Source organism: Myotis yumanensis, unplaced genomic scaffold (assembly GCF_028538775.1).
Source record: "Myotis yumanensis isolate MYYU_CA2020_CCGP unplaced genomic scaffold, mMyoYum1.0.hap1 SCAF_3, whole genome shotgun sequence".
In the NCBI taxonomy this organism is placed as follows: domain Eukaryota; kingdom Metazoa; phylum Chordata; class Mammalia; order Chiroptera; family Vespertilionidae; genus Myotis; species Myotis yumanensis.
Window position 1 is genome coordinate 161,223,653 of NW_027223754.1, and position 12,049 is coordinate 161,235,701.

Consider the following 12,049-nt stretch of genomic DNA (forward strand, 5'->3'; position numbering starts at 1 on the left):
CCTTCTCTGCCTGGTGAACCCCTAGTCATTCTCCACAGCTCAGCTCAATTTTCACCCCCCCTGTGAAGTCTTCTTTGAATTTTACCAAACAGAAATTCAGTTTCATAGTACTTTCTATAGAATTTTATTTATTTTTTAAAAAATATATTTTATTGATTTCAGAGAGGAAGGGAGAGGGAGAGAGAGATAGAAACATCAATAATGAGAGAGAATCATTGATCAGTTGCCTCCTGCACTCCCCCCACTGGGGATCGAGTCCACAACCTGGGCATGTGCCCTTGACTGGAATCGAACCTGGGATCCTTCAGTCTGCAGGCCGATGCTCTATCCACTGAGCCAAACCAGCTAGGGCTACAGAACTTTATTAGTGTAATTCCCCGGCTAGACTATGAATGAGGACATGGACTGTCTTACTCATCTTTGTGTTCCTGGAGTGTGACCCACAGTAGACAGTCAATAAATATTTGTTGAATGAATGAATAAATGAATAGGTTTGTGTATCCATAGTTGTATCTACAATGCCACAGTATCCTGACTGGTAGTTTTCATTCAATAAATGTTTGTTGACTAGCTATAACCTGATATCATTATTTAATCAGCCATCAGTGTGACTATCACCACTCCTAATCCCCTGTGGGTGCCCAAATAAGTATGCAAGTGAGAGAGCTATATCTGAATGTGCGAGTTTGTGACCCAGATTCATGTCCAAGTCATCAAGAGATTCTGAACCCACACGTAACATGCAATGAAGCCCTGGGTCACCTCCTGTCCTACATAGATCATACATGTAGAATCATGATTTCCTGGGATAAGGATGGAATTCAAAACATTTAACCATAGGTTTGGCATGAGCATTGATAAATTCCACACATACAGGCTGCAGGGAGGCTGAAACGAGGTGGTATTGCATTGCCACTTGAATTGCTTAGTTGTATTGCTGGGTTGTGGGGGTCCTGAGAGAGAACTGGGGTGGCTGATGTGGTGGGGGGGAATATTTGGAGGGTTCCCAGCGGCTATTTTTTATCAAGTGGGACAGAACATTTTCATTGTTTTAACAGTGAACACAATCCTATCAGAGAATACTGGCTGAATGCCAAACCTGCTTTGGGGTGTCATCTGTCTGCCTCCCCAGTCTTTAACTGTTTCCAATTTAACTTGAGCACCATATGAAAAAAGAATTAGAGGAAAAGGGTAAGTTGCAGCTGTAAGGACTGAAGCTAGACATAGGAAGGACTTTCCTTAGAGCTGAAAGCCACTAAGAGGTAGGAGGAAGCAAGGTTCTTTTCTCCTAGTCTCTGGAGAGAGATGTTTGGCCTGGGACTTGGGTTGTGGGTTGAAGGCAAGGGATGAAGAGTGACTTCTAGGGGTACTTTCTGACCTGACACAGAGCTGATATCCTACACACATGCCTTGGCCTGCCCAGGGTATGTGGCTGCCTTGTGGTTGGGGTGTCTTGCCTGGGAGAAAGGAGGACAGAGGGCACCTGGGGTCCCCTTTAAGGGAGGTGAATAATGTCACACACACACACACACACACACACACACACACACACACACCAATTCCCTTCACACTGTCAACAAACCTGGCCAAGAAAGAGGCCTTTGTCCTAGGACATCTGAGGCTGTAGGGGGAGGGGAGAAGGCTACAGGTGAAAGGACACATCAAAGCAGCCGCTGCCTCTCCCCAAAATAGCTCCCCTACCCCTTTCCCAGAACCCAGGCGTTCCTTAAATAAAAGCAGAGCCCTAAATGCCCACCTGCCTAAACAGCCGAGAGACCTGGCCCTTTTCTTCAGCACCCTTCCACCTTGCTATGACTCAGTTTCCCTGTCCCTGAGAGAGTCAAGCGAGCAGGGGGAAGGAGGTTACAGCTTGTATAACGTTTAGAGGTCACTTTGGAGTGGAACATCCGCTTGGAACTCATTATGTGCATGGGAGAAACACAGACCTGGCTGGACTCCTGGGCTCAAAAGGAGGGCTGGGAGAGGCTTGAAGCCATGTGTGCCCCTGCTGGCTGGGATCAGAGTGGGGGTGGGGTGTGGGCAGAAACCACACCGGGCTCAAGTTTCCTCCCTTGGCCAGAAGGGGCAGGAGAAGAGGAGGGCCACAGGGAAAGGGGAGGGTTGGAGGAAGGACGGAGAACTCCGGCCGAGGGCTTCATAGAGGAGGCTGGTGCACCGCCCAGCAGCTTCCTCTGCTCAGTGCTCAGTGCTCAGCCTGCAGACTCAGCGCTCAGCAATGGCCAGGGGGCGGGGCACAGACCTCCCAGGTTCTCAGAGGTAGCAGGGATCCTCGCGAAGGAGGTGTCAGCCCAGGCCCAGCCTCCCCAGAGACAGCACCTGGAGCCTCATCTCTCTCTGCACCCAACTTGGAGCCTGCCACAGGTGCCTGAGGGGCGGGGTGGGAGGGGGATTCTAGTGGGATCCAGAGACAGGCTGGGGGCGGGGTGGCGGAGGAGGAAAAGGGAGGAAATACCCAACTTTTGGCATGTTCTTAAGAGATATCAGACCTTCCCAAGCTGCCCCTGGTTTAGGAATTTGACATCTTTGGGAACTCCTCCGGGAGAAGACCTAGATGGCTTCTGGAGTGTTCTGGGATTCTTGGGTTGAACGGCTGTGCATGGGGACCAGACGGTGGTCCGCTGAGGCACCCCTGAGGGGCTGGAGAATGACCCTGAGTAACCCTTCAGCAGGCTAGTTGCCCTGGAGAAGATCGTAGACTCCCAGGAGAAAGTACCATTCTTTCTCCTGGCCATTTCATCATGCTGCCCTGTCCAGCCGGCTGGGACGGTTTGGTGGAGGCTGAGGAATTGGAGACATTGGAAGTGTCGTTGCAGCAAGATGTGCTGGTGGGAGGGTGGGGTGCTAGTTCTTGCCTCCCTTTGCCCTTCTCTTCTCTGGGCAATAGAGATCAGCTTGGACTGGAGGGGAGCGGAAGGGTCCCATCCCCAGTGTAGTTCCTTGTACCTGGAACTCATGGCAGCAGAAAGGGAGTGGGCAGGGAAGCAGTGGAAGGGGAGAGGGGCTGGGGCTGGGACTCTAGTCATTGGCCCCCAAAGGACTGCAGTTTGGGGTCTAGGGACCATGTGACAGGATGGCAGACACTTGTCCCTCTCCCCCTTGTTCCCATTCACCTGTTTGAGTTATGTATGTCCCCAGGAGGTTGAATCTCGTTCTGATCAACTCCATCTCCTTTTCCTCCATTCCCTTTGTTTCTCCCTCATCTATGTGTCCCTCTCCCTCTTCGGGGATTCTTCCTAATCTCTCCAAGTAGGTTGCTTACTGGCTACTCCACACCCCAAGTTTCACTGATCTCTCTTCATTCTTTCACTGCCTCTGTTGACACCTGTAAAGGTAGAGTGGCCTAGTAAGCCTCAGAAGAGGCTCCTAGAGGCAAGCGCCCCCTCTGCCTTGTCAAGGTAGTTAGAGCTCCGGACAGCAGTTGAGGCCAATGTCTTCCTCTCCCCAGCATCCCTCCCTAACTGGTCCTCCTGTATCCCTAAGCAAAAAGCCCCGCGTCATTCTGTGAGTACTCAGGGACTGTGATGAGAGCTTTCTGGGTATGACCATCAGGACCATCAGGATGAGAATAAAGAGGGTGGATTATAGTCCCTGGAGATGCCTCCAGTCCTACCTGATACACAATGTTGGGGAGTAAGATGGCTGTGTGACCACTAAACTGGGAAGTGGAAACTGATTATTCGAAAAGAAAAGGGACACAGGGAGCCCCACTCCATTTCCCAGCATTCTCTAGTTTCTGCACCCTCTGTGATGTTCTTGCGTGTGTGCGTGTGTGTGATGTTCTTTTGGATCCAACTCTCACTGAACTCTCTTCCCCAGTTTATATCACTGGCTGCTACACCCTGGCTGATCCTCAGGAGAGTAGGATCCGAAGACTCAAGGGGCCTATGCTTGGCATATAGGCCACCACCCATCATTGAGTGTCTAGGGAAAAACATACTCCTCCCCTTTGGCCTGGTGCAAACTTGCCACTGTATCAGAAAGCTGATGCCGAGGTTCTCTCAACTCCCCCTTCCCCAACTTCTTGCTTCTCTCTGCTCCCCTCTGGTTCTCATTTCCCTGTCCTAGGGTGAGGTGGAGATTGAGCTCCTGGTCTTCATGAGAAGAGGCTGATATCCAGTCTCAGCCATCGGGGCAGTCAGAACCCAGTGTTGCCCGGGCCAAAGATTGGAAGCTAGGAGAAGCCTGGAGACCACTTGCCAGTTGGACTAGTTTAGTGTGTCTCAAAAACACCAGGGCACTTGTTAAAATGTTGATTGCTGGGTACCCGCACCGATGGATTCAATTCAGTAGGTCTGGGGTGGCTTTCAGGAATCTGTTTTTACAAGTACCCAGGTAGTGTGGTGCACAATACAGTTTGTGACTGCCTGAGCTAGAAATAATCTACTGCCTCTCACAGCAAGTTCTTCATCCTGTTTCCATTAAATGGAAGAGACTGAATGAGAAGCAATTTGCCCAAGGTCATGCATCTGGAAGGCCAGAGAACCTTTCTCCTGCCTCCTAGGGCAGAATCTTAGTATTGCACCTAAGCGTCAGGCCTAGGAAGATATAAGGAGAGACAAAGGGTGGGGGTAGGTGGGTGTGTGAAGGACTGTGAGGCAAGAGCCAATGTCCCTGCCCCATAAACCCCTTCTCCATTCACTTTGCCTTTGGGCAATTTCCTTCAGAACCTGGGTGGGGGAGGGTGGATTTCCGGTGTTGAAATGGCATCCTGGACAGACATAAACACCCCACCCACTCTGCCCAATGGCCAGGGGCCTGTGCCTATACCAACTCTCAGCTCTGGGGATGGCAATAGAACAAGGGGGTAGGGGCAGGGGCTGGAGGAGGTCCTCTTTCTGAAGAATAATTTGCAGCTCTCTCTAATTATGTTGTGAGACTCGAAGAGTGGACTCCATAACCAAATAGGCCATCCTTGTGGTAATCTAAGGTCATGCAATTTGAGGTCATTCCGTCCCATCCTCTGTTCTTCTGTTTCCCCTCCCCCTAGCCTGACTGCTTCTACTTATATGACAGGAGTAGGGAGTAGTGTCCGGCCTTAAGAGATCAGGAGGTCCCTGCCAAATTTACTCGGAATTTCTTGCCGAAGGCAGGGAGAACAGATGCAGGGAAAACGGGTGACAGGGAATAGGGAGGTAGGATGAGGAGAAGACTGACAGAGAGAAGATGAAGGCAGAGGTGAGGGTTTGCTGAGAAAGTTAAGCTGTCCAAGCAGAAAGGGACCTCCAAGTTCCACTTGTCCAACACTCTAGTTTTACAAATGAGGAAAGAGGCTCAGAGAAGTGCGATGACTTGCCCAACATCACACAGCTACTTTGTGGCAGACCTGCAGCTAGAGCCCAGATCAAAAGAAAAGGGGCTGGAGGGGAATATGTATTCAAGGCTCTAAAGCAGTGGTTCTCAACCTTCTGGCCCTTTAAATACAGTTCCTCATGTTGTGATCCAAGCATAAAATTATTTTCGTTGCTACTTCATAACTGTAATGTTGCTACTGTTATGAATTGTAATGTAAATATCTGATAGGCAGGATGGTCTTAGGCGACCCCTGTGAAAGGGTCGTTCGACAGCCAAAGGGGTCACGACCCACAGGTTGAGAACCACTGTTCTATAGAGATATTCCCTAAAAGAGGAAAAAAGAGACTGAGATCCCACAGAAAGAATCGATGATGTAGACCACTATTAAAGGCTTGGGGTATGGAGACAGAGGGTAAGAAGGCACCTAGAAGGCGATATAGGCTATTAGACTAGCCGTGAGTAGACTCAGTCAGTAGAGGTGCCTGACCTGACTCTGCTATTTACCAGCTTGGGTTTCAATGTCTGAATGGACCTTATAGGATCTTGGTGAAAATCAGCCTCATAAACGAATGCTTATAAAACACAAGTACAGTTCTTGACAAATGCTTAATACATCTTTGTTACCTTGGAAGAGGAAAGGTCCCTGGCTGTGGGTTGGGGTATGGACAAGATGACCCTGCAGGGACACAGGGCAGAGGTCCAGTGACTCCAGAGACCATTCCTCCTCTGCTGTTTGCAGCTGATAAACCTCTTATCTGGCCCAGGCAGGGGAGTCCAGGGCCAGGATAGGAGGAGAGGGCAGGGCAGCTATCAGGCACCAGGCCTGGGCCATATCTCAGAGAAGGGGAGGGACTGTCTGCGTGGTTCTTCCCACAACACACTCCTTGGGGATCCCCAGGCACTCGCTCTCATCTTGGGAAGAAAAGGCTGAGATCCTAAAACTGAGAACAGAGGAGGAAAGCAGGAGTGATCCCTGATGTTGCCTCAGAAAATGGGGAGGAAAAATCCAGAAGATGTGACTTCTGCCCCAGCCAGTGATACAGTTTTGGGGAGAAAGAAATAGGGTAAAGAGAAGGCATCCTGTCTAAAAAAAAGGGTAAAGACCTAATGTGCTCCCAAAGGAACTGACTACAGCCATAGCAGAGGAGGTGGAGGTCACACTGCAGAAAAAGACGTTCTAGCTTGAGGAGCTGGTTGATGAGTCTAGCGTGAGGGGGAGGGGATGAGGTCTCTCCTCTCAGGTACATTGGAAGGAGCCTCTCTCTGGAGGCAGGCAGGATAAAATTGCTGACCCCCTAGTAGGAGAGCCCTAACCCCATTTCTCCTTTGATACAGGTTGCTGGGGCCATTTGGGTTTTGGGGGACCCTGGACCAGGCCCTGGCCCAGTAGGATGCCCCCGTGTCCTCCCCAGCAGAGCAGGAACAGGGTGACACAGTTGCCCACTCCGGAGCTGGGTGAGATGGAACTGACTTGGCAAGAGATCATGTCCATCACTGAGCTTCAGGTGAGTGGAGCTGGGGGCGGGGGTGGGGGGGGGCGTGGGGCGGGGGGAGGATGCGGGGGCAGGGAAGAGTAGAGAAGCAGAGAGTCTCGCTGGGACTGAGACAGGGGGCCTGAACAAGCAGGGCTCAGGGTCTCAAGCTGGAAATGTTCCAGGCACTGGAAAAGGAAGGGCTGAAGTAGAAGGGAGATCTGGATGTTAGACCAGAACATTAAGGGGAAGGGGTGTGGAAGAGCAGGGGACAGGAGTGGTGGGGAAGGAAGGATTTGACTGGGGAATGTATGCTCTCAGCAGCCACTCTGCACACATCTCTCTACCCCACCTCTGGCCCCGCCTTCCCTTCCTCACCTTCTTTTATTCTGACCTCTCTTTCCTCCAATCCTGCTGTCTTCTCCCTTCATTTTCTCCCTCTGCCCTCAGCAGCTGGGCCCCTTTCCCCCAGGTAGCTGAGCAGTAGTTCAAGGGCCTCAGGAAGGGGGGTCAGTCTATGCCAGGGTCCTCTCCTCCTGCTAGTGGACAAAGGGGTATCTGTTGGCCTAACAATAAGGTCTTTGTCCCCAGCTGGGCTAGAGCAGGGTGGCTCCCCAACGTGGTTTGGGGGCCCTGTTTCTAGCATGTTCTCTCCTCCTCTCTGCACCTGGGTAGGGGCAGAGGGACTGAAGAGTGGAGGGTAGAGCTGGCGCGGGCTCCCCAAGGTGCCTCTTAGCCCCCAGGGTGACACAGCTGCCCACTCCGGAGCTGGGTGAGATGGAACTGGCTCTGCGCCTGACCCTTTCTCTCTCCCCTACCACTACGCATGGGCCCCCGGGATCTGCCCTAAGCCCTGCTCCCACACAGCAGCTCCCTCTGCTGGACACCCAGGGCATGGCCAGGACCTGAACTTGACCCTTTGACCCTAGATAACCACAGCAGGAAAGCGTTCTGAGGGGTCATCTTGGATAACAACTCCTTGTCTTCCTGAAAGAAATAAACATGAGCCATTTCAACTCAGTAAGAATTCCTGAGGAGGAGATTCCATATGTTAGTTCTTTCTGAAGTCCGTCCTCAGTGATATCCATTCCTGTTTAAACTGCTTTCCTCTTAGAAGACTTGCATTGCAACTTTACAAGACGCTTTCAATGATTTTTAGTGCCTTTTTGTTCCTTGGTTGTTATCTCACTGGGTCTTTCAGAAGGACCGAGCTTGGTCCTGAGAGAGCTGGTTCTCTTCCTCAGCCTGTCTCCAAATCTCTTTTTATGTCTTTTCTTGCAGGGTCTAAATGCTCCAAGCGAGCCGTCGTTTGAGCCTCCAGCCCCAGCCCCATACCCTGGGCCCCCACCACTCCCAACTTACTGTCCTTGCTCAATCCACCCAGATGCTGGCTTCCCCCTTCCTCCACCACCTTATGAGCTCCCAGTATCCTCAACTCATGTCCCAGACCCCCCATATTCTTATGGCAACATGGCCATCCCAGTCTCAAAGCCACTGAGCCTCTCAGGCCTACTCAGTGAACCCCTCCCAGACCCCTTAGCCCTCCTGGATATTGGGCTGCCAGCGGAGCCACCCAAGCCTCAAGAAGACCCAGAATCCGACTCAGGATTATCCCTTAACTATAGTGATGCTGAATCTCTTGAGCTGGAGGGGACAGAGGCTGGTCGGCGGCGTAGCGAGTATGTAGAGATGTATCCGGTGGAGTACCCCTACTCACTTATGCCCAACTCCTTGGCCCACCCCAATTATGCCTTGCCATCTGCTGAGACCCCCTTAGCCGTAGAGCCCTCTTCAGGCCCTGTGCGAGCCAAGCCCACTGCACGGGGGGAGGCAGGGAGTCGGGATGAGCGTCGGGCCCTGGCCATGAAGATCCCCTTCCCTACGGACAAGATTGTCAACTTGCCGGTAGATGACTTTAATGAGCTGTTGGCACGGTACCCGCTGACAGAAAGCCAGCTGGCACTAGTCCGGGACATTCGACGGCGGGGCAAGAATAAGGTGGCTGCCCAGAACTGTCGCAAGAGAAAGCTGGAAACCATCGTGCAGCTGGAGCGGGAGCTGGAGCGGCTGGGCAGTGAGCGGGAGCGGCTGCTCAGGGCCCGTGGGGAGGCCGACAGGACCCTAGAGGTGATGCGCCAACAGCTGGCCGAGCTGTACCGTGACATTTTCCAGCACCTTCGGGATGAAGCTGGCAACAACTACTCCCCTGAAGAGTATGCGTTGCAACAGGCTGCTGATGGGGCCATATTCCTTGTGCCCCGGGGAAGCAAGATGGAAGCCTCAGACTGAGCTGGCCCAACTGGGCGGACCGGTGATGGAGATTCCCTTCATTCCCTTCTCATAAAGGAACTCCCCGACCCTGAGGCCCAGAAGAGGACAACAGTGAAAAACCTGACATGTTAGGTCCAAGGTGTGTTCAATGAGGCTGGCTGTGAGACAAGTATGTGAGGGGAAGGCTGGAATCTTTCTGTGATTCAGCTCCCCAGGTCCTAACCTCCACCTCTTGTTTGAGCTTTGGTTTATAAAGCACTCTACAGAAATAGTTTTCCACTGTGTCTTCCTTCTCCAGGGAGGGTGATGAAGCGGAGCTCTCCTCAGAGCTCATTTCTTGGTTTTGGGGGGAGGAAATCCTGCCCAGCTCATTTCTTTCCCCCATAGCTCTGTGAAAGAGTGGCACGCACAATTTTGGCTCTAGCAGTATGCGATCTACCACCTTCATCCTTTTCAGAGCCAGGGGCCGTGAATGATCTGAGGAACTCCACCTCCCTGGTGGCCCCCTATTTATAGAGCTGAGATTGCTGCCAAAGCTGGCTAGACCTTCTATGCAAGGTCCCTGAAGCTTATTTAGGCTTTCCCTTTCTCAATTTTTGGAACACAGGAGCCTAGAATACCCACAGGCCTTTTTTCTATTTCCCTCCTCCTGCCTATTCCATAGGACTCCCTCAGCCCGGCGGGGGAATATTCCAGAGCTCCCTAAGATGACGAGTGAGCAACTCTTGATTGGAATGAGAATTTGATTGGACGTCTAAGTTTTAGGGGATTTCACACCCAAGTCTGAGTAAAACCTGCTCCACAGTAGAGCACCATATGCATTTTGGTGAACTTTTCCTTTTTTAACACTACGGTGTCGGGTGAATTTCCCGCCAAAATATAAGATGGCGCGGGCAATTATTTAGGTTTCCCGCGCAAAATCAGAGTTAGTTTAAAATGCCTATATCTTTTGAAGTATGGGTTCGATTGAAATGAAATTTTCGGTTTCTTGTGTAAAAAATGAAAATTTATTCAATCACAGACATTTTTTTATCTATTCAGTACATAAATAATTCGATATATATAAACTAAATACGAAAAACCCAAAAAATACTTATTACCTAAAAATATACACATATTTTTAAAGTTTAAAATAAAATTTTCATAATAAATCAAAACAAATAGAAATTAATAGTTTTTTAGGTATCTTTGTGAACGGCAAACAAACAAATATTTGGCAATACGCAGTTACAATCGGCCCGAGTTTACACGTTTCCCGCACTCCACCGCAAATCTATATGAACCGAGTTAAGACGGCTCCCGCGGAGTACGCGCAATTCACGCGAGCCGACTTAACTCGTTTCCCGCAATCCAAGTGTTAAAATTTTTATTGATTGATTTTAGAACAGGAAACATCGACCCACCATTCCACCAACCCATGCATTTATTGGTTGATTCCTGCACGTGTCCTAACTGGGGATTAAACCCCCAAGCCAGCCAGGGCCTGTGAAATTTTCTATCTCCCTAGTTATGTTAGACACTTTCTTGTTCCCCACCCTTTTCTAGATCCTTGAAGACCAAGGGCCTTTTGTGTGTATTTTTTCAATAGAGTTTTTTTCAATATAATTTTCTTGAAACAGTAATTTTCAGATGTCACATCCAAGTTCTGACACTTTCATCTCCTTGGAGTTGGGTAGTTCCCAATCTTCTCAGGCCCTGAATTACACAAACTTATTTTGGCATTTTGCTTCTATTTATACTTCTATTCAACTTTACTAGCTCCATTCCAATGGGGAAATCTTCCAGATTCTATAATTTTTAAAATATATTTTTATTGATTTCAGAGAGGAAGGGAAACATCATTGATGAGAATCATTGATCAGCTGCCTCCTGCATGTCCCCCACTGGGGATTGAGCCTGCAACCTGGGCATCTGCCCTTGACTGGAATAGAACCTGGGACCCTTCAGTCCGCAGGCCGATGCTCTGTCCACTGAGCCAAACCAGCAAGGGCTATTTCCAGATTTTGATAGCGACACTACAGTTGTGAGACAAAAGCAGAAAAGTGGTCAAAGATGTGAAATCTTCATATCTGCACATTCTGAAAAACAGTCCAAGTTTAGGGAATTGAAAGTAAAGCTCTCTCTTCCTAATAGATCTGAAGAGTCCACACTTGTCAACTTTTGTTCTTCCAAAAAACTGAACATGTGGGACCAAGTTGTAGAGGGCAGGGCCTGGGGTCAACTGTTCAGAAACTTATTACTCTCCTAAGGCAGTGGTTACAAACCTTTCGGACCCCATGGACCACTGGTTGGCGACTGCAGGCTGCCCTGAGGGACATCAGTTTTCATTCTAATCCAGCTCATAAAGGCAATTCACTGAGCACCTAATAAGCTCTGGTTCAAAGAATGAGACATAGTGAGGACAATGCCATGCTTATGTACACATTACCACGAAGACCATCATATACATTGTTTGGTATGTGCTTAAAGCAGGGGGAACAGGCTTTTGGAGAGTAAACTGGATGTGAGCCTATTTTGAAGAACTAGCACAGGGTAATTATCTTCCTTGAGTCTATTTCCTCTAACTTGTATCAGTAAGGCATCCATCAAAGTACACCGAATGTAATACAATTGTTTTTATTTTTAGGAGAGAAATGTCAATGTGAGTATAACATTGATTGGCTGCTTCCTGCATGCCCCCTTACCTGGGACTGAGTGTACAACCCAGGCATGTACCTTGACTGGGAACGGAATCTAACCACCTTTTGGTATATGAGACAACAGCCAACCAAGCCACACTGGACAGGGTTGATGTTCTTCAATAAGAATGCTTTAGCGCCGAGACCGGTTTGGCTCAGTGGATGGAGCGTCGGCCTGCGGACTGAAAGGTTCCGGGTTCGATTCCGGTCAAGGGCATGTACCTGGGTTGCGGGCACATCCCCAGTGGGAGATGTGCAGGAGGCAGCTGATCCATGTTTCTAGCTCTCTCTCTCCCTTCCTCTCTGTAAAAAATC

General features: G+C 49.9%; 1 protein-coding gene across 5 annotated transcripts; it reads left to right on the forward strand.

The window, feature by feature from the left end:
- The first annotated feature begins 2,318 nt into the window (after window positions 1-2,318).
- NFE2 (nuclear factor, erythroid 2) lies at window positions 2,319-9,325 on the forward strand. 5 transcript variants are annotated; one of them, XM_070407718.1, is made up of 3 exons: window positions 2,319-2,382; window positions 6,649-6,818; window positions 8,067-9,325. In XM_070407718.1, exons 2-3 carry the CDS (start codon window positions 6,705-6,707, stop codon window positions 9,072-9,074), a joined length of 1,122 nt encoding a protein of 373 aa, XP_070263819.1. In that variant the 5' UTR covers window positions 2,319-2,382; window positions 6,649-6,704; the 3' UTR covers window positions 9,075-9,325. The 5 variants fall into 5 exon arrangements, with proteins under 5 accessions (XP_070263819.1, XP_070263821.1, XP_070263822.1 ...); XM_070407720.1 differs by lacking the exon at window positions 2,319-2,382 and adding an exon at window positions 3,992-4,013; XM_070407721.1 differs by lacking the exon at window positions 2,319-2,382 and adding an exon at window positions 4,927-4,948.
- The last annotated feature ends 2,724 nt before the right edge of the window (window positions 9,326-12,049 follow it).